Consider the following 21,943-nt stretch of genomic DNA (forward strand, 5'->3'; position numbering starts at 1 on the left):
ATTAGAAAATATTCTAATGATTATAATATTGACATGATAATGCTGAAGTTTAAAGGCTGAAAGAAAGAACTCGGTACATGTGAAATACTGCAAAAGATATGATGCAATAATATGATCTCGCGTTTTTTCAATCTGCGGCGTGAAAATATATCGGAAGCAGTAATCCGGAAGTCTTGAAAGAGCAATTTTACCACTAGCGCCACCACCCTAAGCTTTACACGATCACCCATCCATTCCTACTAAAATTTTCGAAGTGGAAGTAGCTGTGTTTTTTTTACATTATACCAGATTGTGCAGCTTTAGTGCAACGTGAATGAAATATAAGCAAAAGTAGGCAGTCGGAAATGTTTAAGCGAAACTTATGATTTCATTGAACATGCTTTTTACTTTTCAAAGTTACATTGCGATGACAGAAGTTTTCGGTAGTGGTATTCTTTAACAATTTGCGATGTTCCAATTTCGAGTATTAAAATTTGCTTGAATCCAGATAATTTTATAATTTCTTTGTAGAATTTTTATGAATTCTCTATTGGGTATAATACTATTAATCACGTAATAAGTGAAGATGGCAATTTTATCTACAATTTAATTTTAAATTAATATATTCTTATTAATAGTGTTATAAAGTGAAACTATAGTCTAATTAGTAGTGTTATAAAGTAAAATTGTAAGCATATTTCTAAAAATATTTTTAAATGTAACTTACATTTTATTTAACGTAACAATTCCTTTTAGTTTTTAATTTGAGAAACGTGTTCCTGAAGTTTTATATTACCAGTTTTTTTTCCCCAAACTGCTGTGGCATATATAATAAGATGTATTTGTAACTAGTTTACTCTTCCACCTATTTGCTGACACACCCCAATCCCCAAAGCAAATTTTTTGTCATTCGTAAGTTTAGAAAAATATAGAAAATTTTAATCTTAAATAGAAAATTTTAAATGACATGCAATAGAAACAAAACAATCATGATTTTGTAAAACTGTTTCAATTAAAGATTCTAAATTTTGTTGAAAGCACAATTATAAATTTCAGAAATTCGAGTTATCACAGTATAAGGATATTATTATTATTAAGAATAAAATTTTATTGAACCTGCATAAGTATACTTAAAACATAACAATGAACAATTTGTTTGTTGATATGAACTATTAGCTTTTAATCTTTCAATTCTTTCCAATTTATGGTTTAATTTTCAGCTTTTCATCGTCCATGCAGAAAATGAATTTTCATTAAGTAGTTTGTAAGCACATACGTTTACGCTTTCATGCTTATGATAGATCACACACTTGGTATTTCAATTCTTTGTTGCCAACATTAAAGGAAATGAACTTTCTTTGTTGTGGCGTAAGAGAAATATATACAGGGTATCCGCGCACCTGGAAAGTCATGCATTTCGGTATTGAACAAAATTTGTCATGAAATGTCATGATTTTTACTATTTTTTTAAGAAAATCATGGAAAGTCCTGGATTTAGGTCTCTGAAAAATTTAATTTTTAAAATAGAATCTCCCTCCCCCCCAATTTCATCCTGTTCCAAATATCTGAATTTTTAACAAAATCACCACTCAGTCATATTTTATTTGAATATAAAATGATTTTATCATGTTCTTTAAAAATTTTGGTGTCATTTCAAAAAATGAAAGAAAAAATATCATTCCTAGAGCGAATTATCCTTTAAACTCTCTTCTGTGATTTAAGAATTCTTATTTTTATTTTTTTTTAAAATTTTATCAATTTAAAATTTGAAGCAAACCAGTTATTGGCAAATTTTTTTTATTCCGAAATGAACAGAAAAATCAGGAGTATTTCTTTCCTTTCTGATGAACAAGAAAAGTATCTTTAGAATATAATATTTAGAATATTAGAATAGAATATATTAGAAGAATTTAGAATATTTGTATTTTTTCCAGCTATTTTATTGTTTCAACTCTTTCCTTACTCTGTTTTTTAAGTTTAAAATCTATAAATATGAAGATGAAGAGTATAATAGTTTTGGTTATGCCTATTTCGAATAATGTTATTATTATGCTTTTTTTAATTTTTTGTTGCGTTTTTGTTGGAGAAAATAGCAACTTCGTTAAGTCATGAAAAATTCTTGGAATTAGTCATGGAAAATCATGAAAAGTCATGAATATGAAAATCTAAAATTTAGCAGATACCTTGTATATAGGATCTTCTGAAATCTTGAAGTTTGCACCCGAAGAACCGGTGACTAATTATACAAAGTGTTTAAGTCTTCTTATTTGTTATACTTGATTTGTGCTTTTTAAGAATTTACAGTATTCTTTGAGTTTAATGAAAAAAATAATGAAACACTATTTTCTTAAACATAATATTTAAAAAAAATGTGATTTGAGGTGTCCACTCATCTAATACTCAGTAGAGTAGCAAATTCTAAGATAAATAATTTAAAAAAATGTTATTAACTTTATTTTTATAATTTTATTTTAATTCAATGGAAATTAACAATTCAATAATATAAAATTAAGTGGTGGATTGAAAAACCATTAACATTTTACTTTCGACAATCGTTTTAAGGCTATTTTCTCCCAAAATTCATCGAAACTCTGATTACTTAATTATTTGATAATTTTTAATATCAGATTAAATTTGATAACTCCATACATGAGATGGTTGAACAGAAAGCTAGGTGTTGGAATGACCTGTTTTCTTCCTAAATGAAAACTTTATGAAGTAAAATGTAAGCTTTCTCTCAAATCTGAAATATTTTATGGATGAACATCAATAATAATTTTTGTTAAACAAATAATTTTGATCATTTGTTAATGAATATATTTGAAAATATATTTTATTATATTTTTATTTTAAAAAATATTTTTATTAAAAAAATAAGCAATGAAAATTTTAGGAAAAAATTTCTTTCTCTGTTATAATAAAATGAAACATTTCAGGGAGGGGGAACTTGAATCTCTATATCCCATCCCTTGGGTATGGCCCTGCCCTGAACTATAATTTTTTTTTTTTTAATTTTGTTCTGAGGAAAGTAGTCTGTCATTCAAGCCTGATTTAAATAATTGCCTTATTTTAGTAAATATTTCTATTTTGCAGTTTTATTCATCAATGGAGTTATGTAACTACAGCTGATGATTCCATTCAGTTTCAAAATTTGTTTAGTTAAAGCTAGTTCCACTTACTTCCGAAAAAAACAAAAAATTATGGGCGGTTCACATGTATTTTTTAAATTTTTTTTTTTATGAATTCTTAAAAATACTTGTAAATTAATGATTTTAATTGATTGGTTGGCACTAAAGTAGCATAAAATTGTAAGAAGTAGCAAATTAAAGTAATAAATTATGATATTAAAAAGGTAAAAAAAAGTGTACACTCATTTTTAAATAATTTTTTTTATGAATTCTTTTATATCTCACATGAAATTTATGATGATATGAAAATTTAGTTCTCCAATAAGACCAGTTAGGTATTTATTCAGTGGTCCAAAAACTTGATATGATAGACAAATTTGAGAAGAAAAAAAATCTGAACTTCACAATTACAAAATTTATGTGTTGGTACACTTCAAAAGTTACTGATAGATGTCTATAACATTCTGAAACCGATTATGTTTGTTATCCCATAATGATTGAAGATTTATATTTATTAAAATTAACTGAAGGTAAGGTAAAATAATATTACTGAATATATTAAACATAGAGATTAAAATGCTGAAACCAAGTTAATGAGGAAAACATAAGAAGTAAGAATTAATAAAATATATTAAAAATTAATTATCTAAAAATTATAAAATTTTAAATAAAATCAATTCTAAAAAAGCACATCTTTTATTGATGAACGATTGTACTGTCAGTACATGAATACAGAGAACAGCATAGCCTAGCATGCAGGGTTTGAAAAAACCCAACCCGCCCGGGTTTTATTGAAAAAAACCGGGGAAAATTGGGTTTTTCCATTTAGTTCTCATAAACTACTTACTGTGAAAATATTTCTATTTATTAAAAAGTGTAGCATAAGCTTAAAAATATAAATAAATCTAAGAAGTTTACATAAAATATATATAATAAAATTAAAATAAGTTTAAAGAATGCACTATCACTAATGCATGTTTGAGTCTTTATTCTTAAATACATAAGGTTTTACAATTTTTAACTAAAGCACTATAAATTGTAAATGTAACAATAATATAGAAGGAACAAGTTTATTAATCTTTTTGTTTTCGTTTGTTGTTTATGTATATATATATTACTTATAACAAATTTATAATCAATAAAAACAAAAATAATTTCATCTGACTTTAACCTTTTATAAAATTAGACTTAAATAAATATTTAATGGTCTTTCATGTTTTTATGAAACATTAATAGAAAGTGGAATTAAAATTACGTATAATTATAAAGAGTATCAGTTACTTGTCCCATTTTTCAAATTTTTAACCTTAGAAAAAAGATAAATTTTAACTTTATAATTTCAAAAAACAAATTAATCTTAAAATTATAAAAAAGCATACATAAAAAGTTTTAGCTTAATTTTTTAAAACCAGAAAATGTTTTTTTATTTGTTTTCAATATTTTTAAACAAGATTAAAAGAAATAAAATAAATTATATTCAAATAAAATCTTAAAAATATTAAAAAAATCTTAAAAGTAATATTTTAATTTTTAACTGTTTTTTAATGGTGAAAAACTTTTTCCAAATAGTTAAAAATTGTCAGCAAATGTTAAGAGTTAATTTAAAAAAAGATTCATTTTTTTTATTTATTATTATTATCATGCAGCAGATTCAAAGTGTCTACATTTCTCTCTTAGATGGTGATACACTTTTACGAGCTTTGTAGCTTTATCTATTCCTAATCTATTTCGTAGTTTACTCCACACCAAACCGAACGTTGAAAAGTGTCTTTCGATCGAGACAAAGAATGCTGGTGCTGAGTGTAAAGAAAAAATAATTCGCAGAAATTTTGTGGAAACTTGGAATTTTTTTTTTTTTGCCATAATTTTTCACTATTTTTTGATGAAAACTGATGAATAACAGTGTCAAGCATCATTGATTTTGGAAAGTATTAAGGATTGGAAATTTTGAATGCCATTACACCTGGCAGAAATTCTGGATGATGCTTAGAAAGACAATTTTCTGCTAATTGCTCTTGTTCATCCTTTAAAAATTGTCCCCTTGTTTCGGGATCTAGGATGCATATGCTAATAAATGAGGTGGCTGAACAGCCTGATGGAATCTTTTTTACAAAATGTTTATGGGGTTCTAATTCATCACACAATAGTAAATTAATTCATATTTCAACAGCTTCTGAATTTGAAATGTTTTCTGATTGAAGCTTTTCTAAAGCTTCAGAAACAATTGATATCTGATTTTTCAAATTGATAGTTTTTTGGTAAAGCCCAACATTATTTAATATTTTTGGCATATTATTAGATTCATTTTGATGTTCAAGAGCAATCTCTCGATATTTATGGTTATTATTGGCAAAAGTTTTTACGCGGTCATAATATGAATTCCACCTAGTATCATTTGGTATATGAGGCACCAAGCAGTTTTTTTCATTTACCCATCCATGTGCTTGATGCACATTTCTAAAATATATGTTAACTTTCACGATGTGCCCAATGATAGATAGTATTATGAAATACTTCTTTTTCAACCAAATTTTAAAATATATATATATATGTATAACAATTTGTGAAAAAACCCACGAAGTGGGTTTTTTCAAGGTGGGCCCACCCAATAATAATTTAAATTTCAACATTTATATTAAAATATTTTTGTACCAAACACTTTCAATTTTTCTATTTGAATACCATGTATTTGAATTCCATTACATGTGTGGATTTGAATTCCATTACATGTGTCCATTACATGTTAGTCTAAAATTTTTTTTTTAAATGTATGAAATTGGATGTAAAAACTATTTTTAATTACCATTTTGTAAATTCTTAACATATTTCAAGGTGGCAAATTTCTCCCCCATGCAGATGATTTTATCGACGTTTGTAGAACATATGGTGACAACTGTTGCCGTTCTATTGTGAACCCTACTTCTACATTAAGAGTACTTGTAGGACTTTTATCACTTGAGTGTTACTTTTCTTAAGTAGTATGAAATGATTAGAAATAAGCAAAATAAAGTAATAAATTATAAAAGGAAAATAGTATAAAGGGAAATATAGTTTTCTTTCCTTTTTTGAGGGAGAGGAGAGAGAAAAAAAAGAAAATTTTAGGTTTCTTTCATCATTCTTGTTAGATTGATATGGAATTATCTAGCTTTGATTAATGAGAGATAAATTACTATTTTCTGAAAAAATGGGCAATACCAAAGAATTAAAAAAAATGTCCATTAAAATTTTTTTATCAGTGTCCACTCTGATCTTCAAAAAAAAGGGGGAAGGGGAGAGAAAATAAATTCATTATGTTGAAAAATATCACGAAGAAAAAGTCCTTTGTTTTAATTTTAAACATTTTGTTTGATTTGCAATGTAATTAAAGAACTAATTATAAATATTTATATTTTATTATTTTTATTTTAGTGATTGCATGTTAATGATTTCTTTCCAAAGAAATTCACTTAAAACACTAATAAAAGTTCAAAGTTAATATTTTATTCATTTATCTTCATTTAATTGAATCGAAAAGATTTTATATCAATAACTGTAGGTAATTTGTTTTTTATTTCATCACATAATGTTCAACTTCTTTTTCCTGTAAGGCAAGGCACACACTGAGGAAGCAAGCGGTAAGAAAGAAGCATATGAGAGGCAGATTCTTATACTTTTGCATTTATCATGTGTGGTGTGCCTCGGCAACCATCCAGTCTCCTCCAAACAAACTGAAGTGAGAAAAACCCAGCCGGGAAAACCGGTTGGAAACCTCACTTATTCTCACTTTCAAGTTGACTCGCTTGAAGAGAGGACGTGTTCCCTAAGCTGGATCATCTTAATTTTTTACAATGTAAGCTTTTAATTATCTACTTTTATTATACATTAAATTTCCTTGAACTTAAGCTCTTATTTTTTATTTCCTATAATATACTGGATTAATAATTTAATCTCTTTGTTTACTCATTAAATTTAAACATATAGCATGTAACTCTTAACTTATAGCTTGCATCTCTGGGCAGACTAATGCAAAAGTGTAGGAACCGGTATGCCTCTCTCTTACTGCTTGCTTCCTCACTATGTGGCCTGCCTAAATCTTTTTTTATAATTTTATACACCCAACTTTGTTTTTATTCAACTTTTAAGTATAAAAATAAATCCTGACATCTATGTACTGACACTATCAGGGTTTGAAAAGACAAATTTATTTTTTTTTGAAAAATCCCTGGCCTTCTGGTTTTTTTTCCCCCATCAAAAACCTGGGTTCTATCAGGTTTTTGATGAAAAATCAGTTTTTTTTTCCAGAAATATTTTAATTTTGATTTCTGAATCCTTAATGCGATTGCAAAACTTGTTTCTAACATGAAAGTTAAATGTTTGGCAACTATCCCCCTTTTTTTTGTTACAATATAACTATTTCTTGGGGAAGTTTTAGTTTACTAAGTTATTTATACTTTTTTAATGACAAACAAATTGTGACATTGAAAATTTTAATTATTGAATTAAAAGATCCCACTGATTTATTTCTAGAGTCTGTTAGAATAAAGCTCAAATCTAGTCAACATAATCTATATTTTTTAAAAAAAATTCTTATTCAACTTTTTGTTACTATAAAATTATTTAAATGTTTGATGCGAAACTGTTTGCTTAGTAATGTGTTGGTAAAAATAATTCCAAATAACAGTTTTGTATTCCTTATTTGAATTGCAAATTTTGACTGAAAATTGTTTTTTATAAAGCTTATTTACAGTTTAATAAATGGAAAATTATATGCTTCCAAGATATGTAAAATTGCTTATCTCCTCTAGTTTATTATTTTCTAAAAATATGGCATTTAATTGTTTAGGATTCATTTCCAAAATTTTGATTTCATTTTGGTTGATAATAAGTCCCATTTTCTTTGCCTCTACTTTTAAAATGTTTGTGCACCCTTTTATTCTCTGATACTCTCTCATGAATCCATTCAATAGCAATTAAAAAGATAGTTGGAGAAAGTATACAACCCTGTCTAACACCAGAATCAACCTTGAAGGATTCTGATCGTTGGCCGGCATGGATGACTCGTACATTGTATTTTTTATGTAGATTTCAAATAATGTTAACAAAACATTCCGGAATTCCATAGAACTTCAACAGCTTCCAGAGTGTTTTTCTGTGTAAACTGTTGAAAGCCTTTTCAAAACCTATGAAATTTAAGTACAGTAGAGCGACGATTATCCGTACAACTCAGGACCAAACGTGGTTCGGATAATGAAAATTTCGGATAATTCGAAAGTTACACTAACTTTCCTTCATACTTTTCCAGGCTTAGGACTGGCAGTACTATCTAAAATAGCTCTGGCATGTTTAAAACTTTTTTTTTTTCGATTTTTAAATTTATTTTTTTTAAGCATTTTTTTCATTTTATATTTTTTTAAATCATATTTCAGCTTTTTATAATTTTTTTTGTCAATTACTGATTTTACTCAATTTTTCTTTATTTTCTATTGCAAAAGAAATCCAGTAAAAATTTTTGTTTAAAAAAAAATGCTTTTTTCTTTTTGAGCAGCCATATCCCTTATTTTTTTTAAAATAAATCAACTGAACTGGATCACCATCATTTTGACGTTCTAGCCACTTCATTGCAATGTCTAATGAATTGCATGCTTCTATATGAGATTGTCCACTATCTTGAACTTGATCACCTACTTCTTCCTCTTCATCTGTGGAGTTCTGATTTTCATTCAAAATTTCAGCAACAATTTCATCATCATTTAAAATTTGATATCCTGGGTTGTTTTCAGTGTCTCGATACCAGTGTTCTATTTTTTCTGCTATATAACCTGGCATCTTTTCATCCAGAAGATCTACTGGTTCAGAAACTTCAGTTTCGTTTTTTTTTCTGTCAAGAATTTTATTTCAAGATTTTCTAATCGTCGATTTTTTTCCTGGCATCCACTATCATCATGCAGTATTCTTTTAAATCAATAGCATTGATTGAGTTTTGAAAATCCCCCTCGTTTTGTTCATCCGATAATAAAATCTTCCTTAAAAGTTGCTTTCTATAAAGACATTTTTGGGTTTCAATGACACTTTGATCCATCCGCTGAATTAAAGGTGTCACATTAGGTGGCAAGAAAACAACACAAAACATTCCATTCTCCCGATCTAAGAAATCATGATTTGGATGCGACGGAGCATTGTCTAAGAAGAGTAATACTTTTCCTGTTTTTCCCAAATTCTTTTGATGTTTCTTCACGTTTGGAATGAAAGTGTTATGTTACCACTCAATAAAAATTTTGGTGTTCATCCACGCTTTGTTTTGAGATGTATAAATGACAGGCAGTGTTTTCACATTTTTGAAGGCTCTTGGATTTTTGGATTTTCCAATCATCATTAAAGGCATTCAATGATTTACAGTTGCATCTTTCGCATACGTTAATTGTGACTCTTTATTTATCTTGTTCCTGGAAACACGTTTTTCATCTCCTGAAGCCAAAGTTTGTGGTAGAGATTTCCAATTCAGTCCACTTTCATCTGCATTTTAAATAAATTCTTCTTCATATCCTTCAGTTTCAATAATGCATTCTAATTCTTTTACAAAACTTGAAGCGGCTTCATTAGACATTTTGTGGTAGAGATTTCCAATTCAGTCCACTTTCATCTGCATTTTAAATAAATTTTTCTTCATATCCTTCAGTTTCAATAATGCTTTCTAATTCTTTTACAAAACTTGAAGCGGCTTCATTAGACGAGGAAAGTTTTTTGCCATGAATTTTTAACTCGCATATTCCATGCCAATGTTTAAAGTTCCTTAACCATCCCAAACTAGCCTGAAAAGTACCTTTTCCTCCAAATTTCTCATGAAAAATAAAGCCTTTTCGCATAATAAGTGGCCAGATATTGGTTGGCCTAATGATCTTTTTTGCAGGAACCACAAATAAAGAGCTTTGTTCACTTCTTTTTTCATGTCAAAAGGAAAGAATTAAGTACTGAAAAAAAAACTTTGCCTTGAGAATAAAAAATTTCAGATAATTTCTTCTTTTATAAATCACGTGTCTGATTAAGTTACATAACATTTTCAAAATGTATGTTATGTAATAATGTTTATAGGATTAATTAATATAAAAAAATAATTCCATTTTTAGTTTTAACCTTTAATTTGGAATAATAATAGAAATCAATTAGAGAATGAAGAATAATATAAAGGAAGGCTGATTAATAACTATTAGGAGTAAATTCAAGTAGTAAATTAAATACTAAAAGAAATGTATAAATAAATGATTTATAGATCATATAAATTTTTCAATGTTTTTTACCTACAAAATTCCTTTCTTCATATATATATATATATATAATGAAGGAAATTGTGAATCTCAATTTCTGCTTTCAAAATGTACAACTCAAAAAGAATTTCTGAAACTAAATTCAATTTTACTGCAATCATGAAAATTGAACATAAATTAGTTACATAGCTATGATTAAAACTTTAAAAGGCAGTTTTTATGTTTTAAAATAATCTATAAAAATAATTTATGAATTATATTGTACAGTTTGATTAAAAAAAATCAATAATTTTTCAAACTACACAAATAATAATGTTTCTTAAAAAAACATTTTCTTTCGTAAAAGAAGGAAATTGATACTAATTATAGTTCAAATCCCTACAAACTGTCTAGATATTCGAAAAAAATGAATGCATTTTGATAGATATATATCAAGTTAATTTAGTTGAATTAAATAATTAAAACTGAATTATCAAGTTAATTTATCTTCAATTGTCTGGAACTTTTTGTTTAAATGACAAAAATGTAAATTTGCTTTTATCCATTGTCCCAGTACAGTAAATTTAGAATTTTTTTTTTTGGAGGCTTCATTTTGACAAACCGTGACACTTATTGATGTGGCCCTCACCCTCACAAAGGGCAACATGCTGGAGTGTATGTTAACTTAGATTTCTTTACTTTCAGATTGACAGAATTTCATTTCAATTCCACTCACATCATTTTTTCAAGCATCACAGTTTTCTAAAATTTTAACAATATTAATTTGGTATTTTAAAGGAGTTTTTTTATTTATTTAGGAAACACAAGTATTGTGTGGCATTCAATTAACTTTTAGAAGATTCAAGTACTTCTGAGAATATAAAACATGTTTTGTCAAAAAGAAATTTTAATAATAATTAAACTGTATGCCTCATAAGAAGTATCTCTTATATCAGAATGAAATAGATCAAAATACTGTGAAATATTTCTTATATACTTCAAGATGAGACTCAAAGCTATCATTGGATTCATGATTGGATTCATTTTACCATACTTGCCAACTCTCCTGTTTTCGGCAGGAATGTCCAGTATTACACAAGTTCATCTACCAACCAGATTTTCTAGCTTTTTTTTTAATTTCGAACCAAAGCAGTTACAATGGCAAAAATTTGTGCATTATAATTTTAACTGCTTGTTCACCATACCGGGTCTCAAGTGATTTTTCCTTCCTAGCTAAAAAAGGAACTTTGAGGACTAAGATTTTGACCAAATGTTTAATAATCAGGAACCAAAGACCAAATAATTATTCATGCTCCAGCTTCGCTCCCAGTTAATTAGTTAATCTTGAGCTCCACTATGGCTCTGACAGTTTTAATTTATGTGTGCTTCTAAGTTTCAGATTTTAATTGAAATTTTTATTATAAAGAGAAGCAAAAAAAATTAATAAATAGAAAATCTCACAGAGAAAATTTAAATTTTATTCACAATATTATGCTATTTGTTCAATCTTGAGAAAAGAATTGAATTATATAAATTCTCCTTCATATTTCATCTTAATATAAATTATTATAAATTTATTTTAATACTGAGAATAGTTTTCCTCTGCAACTTGGCTAACAGGCAATGTTGTTACAAAGCTGTTTGCCTCCTGAATATCTGTAGGATACAATGAAATTCCTGGAGCCTTTGAAAATTTAGAGCTCCAGCTTTGGTCCTTACTCCAGGGAAAATGTGGCTCTAGCTCTAACCCTAAATCCCTGCTTATAAATATATTGCTGAAGAAAAATTCCACATGCTTTTGGATAGGTAAAATGGATGTAAGGCTTTCTGAGAAAACTATCGAGAATTTGTCTTAAATTAAAATTAATTTGTAGTAAAAAGATCTATGTTATGTTGGAATCTTTACTAACAGCCCATATATATGTCATTTTCGTCAGTTGTATGTTTTTATTTTTAGCATTTTCACTAATTTATCTTAAAACTCATTAAAATAAAAATAAAAATTTTATAATGATTCTTTTTGAATTTTCAGGTTCTTTATTAAATTGTGAAGATCTTTTTTTTCTTTGAAAAAAATTGTGTTTATCATTGGAAATTTTGGATGAACTTGGAACTCCTAGTAGTATTGCAATTAAATAGAAATGGTATTATTTTATGTTACATCTACTCAAGATAGTAATTGTTTTCATATGTTGCATTTATGATACTGTATGAGCTCTATATTTTATATTAGTGTTTTTGGGAGCTAATTTGTTTCTCCATGTCTCTATTTTAATTTTTTGCTTCAATAAACTAAAATAATTGCGTTAGTGGTGTTTTGACTGAACTTGTGTTTGTGCAGATAAGAAATGTGCGTTTTAATTTTAGTAGTGCTCAGAAAGTAGTAGTCTTCGCTACATTATAAAAGAAGTATCTCTGTTGTTTGTGAAAAGATTAAGTATGGCTGTGGTGTTAATTTTATAATTAAAATGTACTTATTATTGCTATGCATCTAAAACATTGATAAATTTAATAAAAGATTGATATAAATCTAAGAGCAACAGAAGTAAGGTACACATTTTTTAAATGAGTAACTTAAGAAGAAAGTTGCGTGTTTGGATTCTATGTATTTATTCAGGGTGGCCACCCACCTGGAAAACCTTGAAAACCTGGAATTATCAGGGAATTTTTTTTATACTGGAAAAAACCTGGAAATATCAGGGAAATTTGGATAAAAGCCTGGAAAAATCAGGGAATTTTGAAGAAAAGCTGGAAATTTTTCCTTTGATAATTTTTTTAATTTCGCTGATTTAAATTTTTTACTAATTTTCTTAATTTAAATTATTTCATCCATTATACCCACTTTTTTTAAACAAATGTATCACCAAACAGTTGAAATATCATCAACTTAGCGATACTTTGCTTTCATCAAAATTTGCTCCATTACAGCTCTGTTAAACTAGAATGTAACATAAAATGCTCCCACGGTTGCTAAACGAATGTAGAAATCTTTGATCGCTGTGGGACTGTGCAATTTAGTAAAGATTCTGGTGGAGGTGGAAAAAGGGATTAGGATGTTAGCTTCTGTTTTTAAATTCTGTCCTTGGGCTGAATTCATTTATGGCTCAAGTTTGTTCCCATGCTTTGGAAGTAATTTTTTTTTTCTATTTTGACAAAATGTTTTTGTATTTTTAACTTTATAAAATTTTCCAAAAATTAGTTGGTTATAATTGAATAATAATAGATTTTATAAAGAACCAACTATATATTAATATTTAATTTTACTCTTTTGTTGGCCAATATATGGTTTTTGATTCAAAATTTTGTACCAAAACATTAAAAAATAAATACAAAATCTTGCCAAATTGTCAAAAAAAATTTTTTTTTCAAGATATGTTAAAAAAAATGGCATTTTAAATAAAATATTTATAATATAGACACTTTTCTTGTACACATCCTATACTTTATAAGAAAAAAGAAACAAAAACCTGGAAATTTTTAGATTTTTATCTGGAAAACCTGGAAAAATCAGGGAAATTTGAAATCTGATTTGAGTGGCCACCCTGTTATTTTTCTATCTTTTTTATGAAATGCATGTTTGGTATTGAGAAATAATAGTTTTGTATAAGTAGATTTTTATTTTCTTAAGAAAATTACGTCAGAGTGGTAATAAAAATGTTAACTTGGGGAAATTTTTTTTTTTAGATCTGCCATATTTTTTATTTTTAAAATATATGTTTTGAGATGATGTTAGAAAATGGCCAGAATGAAAGTGAAGTTTGAATTTAGCAGAGTTGTAATTTTGGCATGTGACATAATTGGTGTCAATAAAATAGGTTTGTCATAATTTTACCCAACCCTAGAAAACCCACCTGGAAAAACCAATGTGGGATTTTTCATAATTGCATTTAATCATTAACAAATCAGCTCTAGGATATTAAATTTATAATAGAATAAAAGGCAAACTCCATACCTAGAAGTATTTATATTTCTGTTACTTTTATATTTTACTGCACCTCGAAAATTTTAATTGAAATTGCAAATAATGTAAAAAATTTGAGGCACTAATTTACAATACAATTGAAACTGATGTTATAACAAGCAGGGCTTCAAGTGCTGCGCATTTTGCGCCAGATCGGTATATTTGCGCATTACTGCGCAGAAACGGCGTTTTATGTCAAATTTGCGCCGCATCTGCGCCAAAAATTTTCGGGGACCAACTAAACATTGCCAAATTTAAATAGCATTAGAAATTTTTTTTTTCTCTTGTTGATTTCATCGTTATTGAAGTTCCATCGTCTTCGTCAATGGCAAGCTAATGGCCTTCTTGCGCTATTCTATTTATAGATTAGTACCATGATCTTTGAATTAACTAGGGGACCACCCACTAAGTACATATTTTCATGTTGATCCTCAGAACAGTCAAGAATCACAAAACTTCATAACAACAAACTTTCCATCTCCCTTTTATTCATTTTATTTAATAAAGATAAGAATTAATTGAGTTTCATAACGTAAATTTTTTATCTGAGGGACCATCCACTAATTGCATATTGTTTTTAAACAATTATTTAACTTTTTTTACTAATATTTTTTTTTTTACTTATTGCATTTTATTGTATTATTACCTTCAAAATTTTCTGTGCTCTTATTTTGTTTTAGGAAATAACTTAATAATATTTAGAGGCAAGATTTTAAATAAGTATGAAGAGAGGGAGTTTCAATATTTTAAATGCAGCAAAAAATCTTATGTTTTTAAGATTTTTCATTCAAAAATACTTCAATTCATCTTTTAATGATTTTATTTAAAACAATTGATGTAAAATTTTTTTAATTATCACAGATTTGTTAAATAAAATGAGTGTAGAGACAATATAATAATTTACTTCTGACAAAAATTTTTTTAGCTTCAATACTCATTGCATTTGCATTTAAAAATTATTTAATTTTTTTTAATCGTTTCATTAGTAAAATACTTTATAAGTAACCAATTTTAATAAAAATTTATTAGAGGCCATTCACTAATTTACATTTGTAATATAAATTTATTAAAGTTTTCTTAATTTGCTTCATTCTTTACATATTTTTATAAGTTTGGTATGATCAATATTAATCTTGTTAATGTTTTGTTGAATATACTATTACAAATAACGTTTATTTAAATTTTAAGAAAATTACACTCGATAACCTTAAATAATAGTTAAATTAATTAGAGTTCTGAATTACCTTTTACGGAATTAAATAAAGTAATTATTAATTTAAAAAATTGTATGAGCCACTCAATATTGAATTTATTTAAATTTCTTTTGCCAAAAGCTCTTTTTTTTTAAAGAAATAATTCGGCAATATAATAAATTTTTAAGTCTTTTCCAAACTGAAACACCATTGATTCACTTGCTGTATGATGAAATGGTGTTCCTAGTTAAAGCATTGTTAGGGCATTTTTTAAAGAGTTCTGCTTTTCATGTTTGTCAGGAAAGGACTTAAAATCATTGGATGTAGAAACGCAGAAATTTGTCAAAATTCAAATTTAATAGATGTTGGACTTAGATACCACAAAGGCGATGACATCCTTATCTTTTTCAGAAAAAAAATTATGTATTTAGGTCCCAGGTCTTATTACTTGGCATGCGCAAAAAATTTAATAAAAGCATTGCTTCTTAAAAATAGATTACTGTACCATCTTAAAGTGTTGCATCCTGTAATAAGAATAGAAGAAACTTCTATTAAGTCAATAAGATGTAAGTAAGAAGCAACAGTTATCCTATCCATTATGAAACCTGGAGAGGCATCTTTGTTACTAGATGAAGGGACAAGGTTACATGGGGAACCAGAAGGTTATTCTTCTGACTCAAATGAATATGCACCAATTGATGTGTTTTGGAAAAACTATTTTGTGAAGAAAGATAATTTTCGGAAATATCAAATATCCTCTTATAACGTAGCTCTTTTGTGTGTACCACATGGGAATCCCGATATTGAAAGAGGTTTAAGTGTGAACAAAAAGCTACTTGACAATAAGGCAAGTTTAAATTTGCATAGTGTGAATGGTTTGAGAGAAGTTGTGTCACATATCAACAAAATAGGGGTTTAAATAACTTTAAAGTTGACAAAGATATGATTAAAGTGGCTCGTGCAACATTTAAAAATTATTCTGCTCAATTAGAGGTTGAGAAGAAAGAAAGCAAAAAGCGAAAAACACTGAAAATGTGGAAAGCAGATTGAAAACTCTGCTGAAATTGATTTGTAAAAAAAATTTAAGGCTTCTCAGGATCTCTTAGCTGCAGCTAAAAAAATATTAAAAATGGGTAGAATAATAAAGACATGTCGATTATAGAAAGCGGACAGATCCTCTTATCTGAGGCTAAGTCGAGGATAGTAGAATATTTAACAGCATTGGAAGGTACCAAAAGAAACTTAATTTGTTAATGCAGGGACCTTCAAAAAAGTGTAAAAAATAAGATATGTTATTAATGAACAGAATTAAAAATTCTTGTTATTAAATTCTTGTTTTAATTCTATTTATTAAATATGCTCCAAATCTTTGTTTTGCTGCTCCAAAATTGCTTTTTTCTTGCTCCAAAGATGCTCCAAAACCATGTTTTGCCCTGAACAAGGTACAATACTTTTTGAATCACAATTCAATGAACTGGGATAATTATTTATTTATAAAACCATATTTTAAATACTATTTTCTCAGACCTGTAATTCTTGTTACATACAATTTTAAATATATTTAAATTAATGCACACCATTTCAACGTAAACAGGAAATTTTCTATCAATTCTGCATTATTTTACGTACTGTAAGTATTACAGATGTTAATTTTTACTAATCGAAATTGACAACATCTTTTAACTTCCAACGTCTGTTAACTTTTACCAATTTTTTCGCAACCAAATTTTTTTTAAAACTTTGACCAAACCTATCCTAAAGGAGAAAAAGATCCTTTCAATAGAGGCTGAAGTGAATGCAAATTTTCCAAAAATTTACAAAAATCAGCACTTTAATTTTCATTTTCTCTGCCTTGCATCTACCATATTTTGGTGTTAAAGAACTCTATTATATTTTGTGAAAGCATAGAGGCGCGGTAGTGACCTGTATGCTTAATTTGAAACATTTTTAAGTACACATCAAAATTAATCAGCTTTTCTTAAAATTGTTCAGCTAAAGTTTCTCTTGCCTTTGTCGAATCTTTTTCCTTGATAGACAGGATATGTCATACGTGTAAGAAAATGATAAGGTGACAATGCCTGTTCAAATGGGGCCATTTTACAGTCTTGATACGATAACAGATCTGGACTTACTAAAAGATCAAGCCATATCTGTTTGAGCAAGTGTGCCACCATCTGTTAGTAAGTTATTAAATGCTTTGATAACAACAGCAAGTTGTAACAGCAAATTTAAACAGTCTCGATACAAGCCCTTGTTGCCTAAAATGGTTGAAATATTACCTTCTATTTCATCTTCATGCTCCACTGAAATTTCTATATGTTGTGTTTTGATAGTAAAAATGAATAAAAGAAGAGCAGGTTAGCATAAGCATGTGGCAAATACTGTATTATATTGTACCTGTTTAGATGTAGAGGTAGAGATTTTATAGTTTTATACTTATAGAAGTTTAATTTTTCTCAATTTGTAAAATAAAGTAAGTTGGAATAAAAGAAATGGGTGATTTCTTTGTATACTCAACATTATGGTGACCTGCACCTGTATTTTAGATAGTCAATTCAGTTTGATGAGTGAAAATTAATTCTAAAGCGTTTATTTTTATTAGAAAAAAGATTTTATACCTCCTTAAATATGGATGATTTATTAGGAAAACGTAGGATAGCTAGAACTTCATTTTCAAAAATGTACAATAGTTTGATAGGAGAATTAGGACAAGAAGAACAATCAAATTAAATAATTAAACTTGAAGCAACAGCATTGGAATGCATTCTTAATACAGTAGAGTATCTATTATCCAGAATGTGGGTAACATCACTATCCCAGGTGTCTGAATTGCCCGGTTTTCTGGATCTCTAAAAAAATTAGTACAGCTTAACTGTATTGCTTTTTTTTATGCTGATTAAAAAAATAGCCGTATTTAAGCTGTTTTAGCATTTTAATTAAAATCATTCTTTTTTCTTCATTATATTTATGTAGTAGAGCATAGCGATATCTCTTTCTAAAATTTCCCTATCACCAGAGCCTGACTAAGGCAGGAGCATAAAGGGCGGTTGCCCCGGGCCCCCACATTAGAAGGAGGACCCAAATCGAATAGAAAGTTTATTTTACATTTCCTTCTTTAATGAAATTTTTTTAAAAACAAAATATCCGTACTGTGTAAAATCCATAAGTTTTTTGTTAGCTTCTTCATTACTCTATCATATGAACACAAAAAAAAATTTATATTTCGTAAATCCATGGCTTTCTAGGGCGGAGTTCAGCAAAATTTTCGTAATTATGGTGTACAAATTTGACCAATCAAAAGCCTGTATTTTTGCGTATCGCAAAATGTGATATGTTTGCAAAAATACCGGCTTCTGATTGGCTTAATTGAACCATCATAATAGCGAAAATTTAATGTTAATTTCACTTTTTGCGTATTTCACTTTATCTCACGAAATTTTTAAACGAATGGAAAAATCTTTGCACATAATTATAAAATTTGTTTATCCAAAAATAATTCCATGAAAAAAATAACTTTTAGTAAATATTTATTATTTTACTTAATAATGATAAATAAAAATTTGAATTATAAGGTATACAATTTTTTGCATCATTTTAAAGAATATAATTCAACATGACAAAATACAAAATTTGAGTAAAATCGGTTGAATAGTTCATGAAAAATTGAATTTCCTAAAATTCAGATATTTAAAATTTGATTTTTCGACCATTATTAAATGAAATCTTGAAAAATAATAAATATATTTAATATCTCTGTCTATTTTTATAAACATGTATTTCGAGCTTTGTCCATTTTATAGACGTGCATTTTGAGCTGTGTCCATTTTTGTAAACATGCATTTTGAGCTACGTCCAATTTTTAAAATGCACATTTTGAGTTGCTTGCAGATTTAAAAGCTTATGGGCGGATGTGTTATTAATTTAAATTAGGATTTTTTATTGTTCAAAAAGATATAGATAATTTTTAATTTATTAGATTTCAAAGATATATCTTTATACGAGGGTTGTAAATTAAATAGTGGCAACTTAACCTTGAAACTCACAGAAGGGTGGGCATGCTCAAATAGGATATGGGAACGGTGAGGTGGCGTTGTTGTCGATGTGTAGAGTGCAAAATACAGTCGATCTGCTTAGAAGGGTAGTTGTTGTGTGGCATTAAAGTGGGGAGCTTAGTTTCTATCGCTCTAAAGCATGTTTTCAAACAGTGATCAGCTGTAGTCGCTTAAAATCGAGGTTGCCTGTGGTAAAAATGCAACAGAATGCTACAGAGGATTAGTGGAAGCCTGTGGGGTAAGTGCTTTACCGTATTGGACAGTAGCACGATGGGTTCAAGTATCTCGTCTTTTTCGTCATTAAGCCTTTTGAAAAAATGCTTTAGAGCAATGGAAACAAAACTCCTCACTTTAACGCAACAACTACCCTTCTAAGCGGGACGACTGTTTTTTGCACTCTACACATCGACAACAGCGCCACCTCATTGTTCCCATATCCTATTTGCGCATGCCCACCCTTCTGTGAGTTTCAAGGTTAAGTTGCCACTATTTAATTTACAACCCTCGTATAAGTACAATTCATTAGTTTTTTTTCAAGAAGCTATAATCTTTATAAATTTTGTTTAACAAGGTAATTTATTGCAAAAATATAGTTTCTGAAAGTAAAAACAAAATTTGATTTAGTATAATATTAAAATTAACCAACTCTTTTTTTCCCCCCTTCTTGTAGATATGAAATTTTTATTTATTTTCTTCTCTTTTTCAAAATAAATAAAAATGTTAATTGGCAAATTATTTTATATTATTTGATTTAATTTTAATAATTTTGGTAACTTAAAATAAAATTTCAAGCAGTAGCATTTACCTAATGCATCTTAAATTAAAAATTTTATAATTTGCTCTTATAAGTTTTAATAAAATTTAAGGTTACTCAGAATTTTTGATGCCCTCAAAATGGGCTTTAAAATTCATAATTTTTTTTTTTTTTTTTTTTTGCATTTGTACTTTTTCCTCATTACCTTTCAAAATCAGAACTTTTATATTGCTACTTTTGAAGTACTTTCATTATTACTTGTTAAATTTTAAAAGTAATGTTCCCATGTATGTCTATTAATAAGCTGAAAACGTAGAAATGAAAGCATGAGTTGAAAAACATTTTCTAATGTCTTGATCTTTAAATTTTGCTCATGTATCTTTTTAATTTTTTTTCTAGAATTTACCAATTAACCCAAAGCCTTTTTTAAATAGTCTTACTGGAAAACCAGTTTTTGTAAAGCTCCAAATGGGGAATGGAATATAAAGGTTACCTTGTGTCAGTTGATGGCTATATGAATTTACAGGTAATATTTAACAATATGCATAGATACCTAAAATGATTGCAGTTTTTACTCTTAATATAAAAGAAAATATCTTTTTTGCAGCTTGCTAATACTGAGGAATTCATTGATGGGGCAAATAAAGGAAATCTGGGTGAAGTTCTTATTCGATGCAATAACATTTTGTACATTCGTGGTGTGGATGAAGAAGAAGAAGATGGAGAAATGAAGGAATAATACCATTTTTTATGTAACTTATCGCTTTTTGTACAGAGTAATTCATTGGTACAACACTGTAAATTCTATAACACATGTAATCTTTTGATACTGAAAAACTGTAGTCTTGTCATTAAATTTTATTGATATAAATATCAAAAAAGTGTGATTAATTAGGCAACAATTTACATATAAAAGTGATACTATAGTACCTTGACTCCTCGATGAGTTTATTGTTGGAACAATATATATCAATTTTATTTAAATAAATATTTGATACAACTACATTCATAATATGATTATTTAATTTTTGTCTTTAGATGAAGCTTCAATTGACTGAATATAGTATTTTTGAATGCCTGCTACATTTGAAAAGCTAAATCACACCATACAGTAGAAGTCTGATTAACCATTAACTACTGGTTTAGGAGTATGTTCAAAAAGTTGTCAGTGCTATTTATTGTATTTTGAAACTGTACAAACAAAAAATATTCAGAATAGATAACTCTTAATTATAAAGGACTTATTACATCCGCTTGTCTATGAGGCAACAAAAGAATGACATTGCTATATGAAGAATTGTGTGTTTCTATTAACTTCTGCATTGAAATTTACTTTTTGCTTTTACTTTAGAAGTAGGAAATCACTGGTTCTGTTTATGTGTTATACAACTTTGTTTGTTTCTATCTTATAAATAAATATCTAAAATTTAACTTGTACGGCATTGCAACTCAACAATTATTATGGCTTGTTCAATACCAATTTACTGTCACTATAAACACTTATCAGATAACACTTTTCACTATAAACACTTAATAATTCTCTGCATTATTTTGGATTACAGCTTTTGAAAGGCATTTGATGTTGATTTTAGACTCTCTGAACTCACGGCTCCAAATCCACCAAACAGCACTGCATATTGACTACTCGGAGTTTGG

At 27.9% G+C, this 21,943-nt stretch overlaps 1 protein-coding gene across 1 annotated transcript; it reads left to right on the forward strand.

The window, feature by feature from the left end:
* Positions 1-341: 341 nt before the first annotated feature.
* On the forward strand, positions 342-21,168 carry LOC107457392 (small ribonucleoprotein particle protein SmF). The gene is given in 6 exon segments (XM_071187993.2): positions 342-667; positions 6,695-6,936; positions 12,360-12,471; positions 20,687-20,752; positions 20,754-20,813; positions 20,895-21,168. Coding segments are annotated over 4 exon segments (261 nt in total). The 5' UTR covers positions 342-667; positions 6,695-6,936; positions 12,360-12,468; the 3' UTR covers positions 21,027-21,168.
* The last annotated feature ends 775 nt before the right edge of the window (positions 21,169-21,943 follow it).

This window comes from Parasteatoda tepidariorum, chromosome 12 (genome assembly GCF_982258835.1).
Source record: "Parasteatoda tepidariorum strain Cologne lab strain chromosome 12, Ptep-v5.0, whole genome shotgun sequence".
NCBI classification, from domain to species: domain Eukaryota; kingdom Metazoa; phylum Arthropoda; class Arachnida; order Araneae; family Theridiidae; genus Parasteatoda; species Parasteatoda tepidariorum.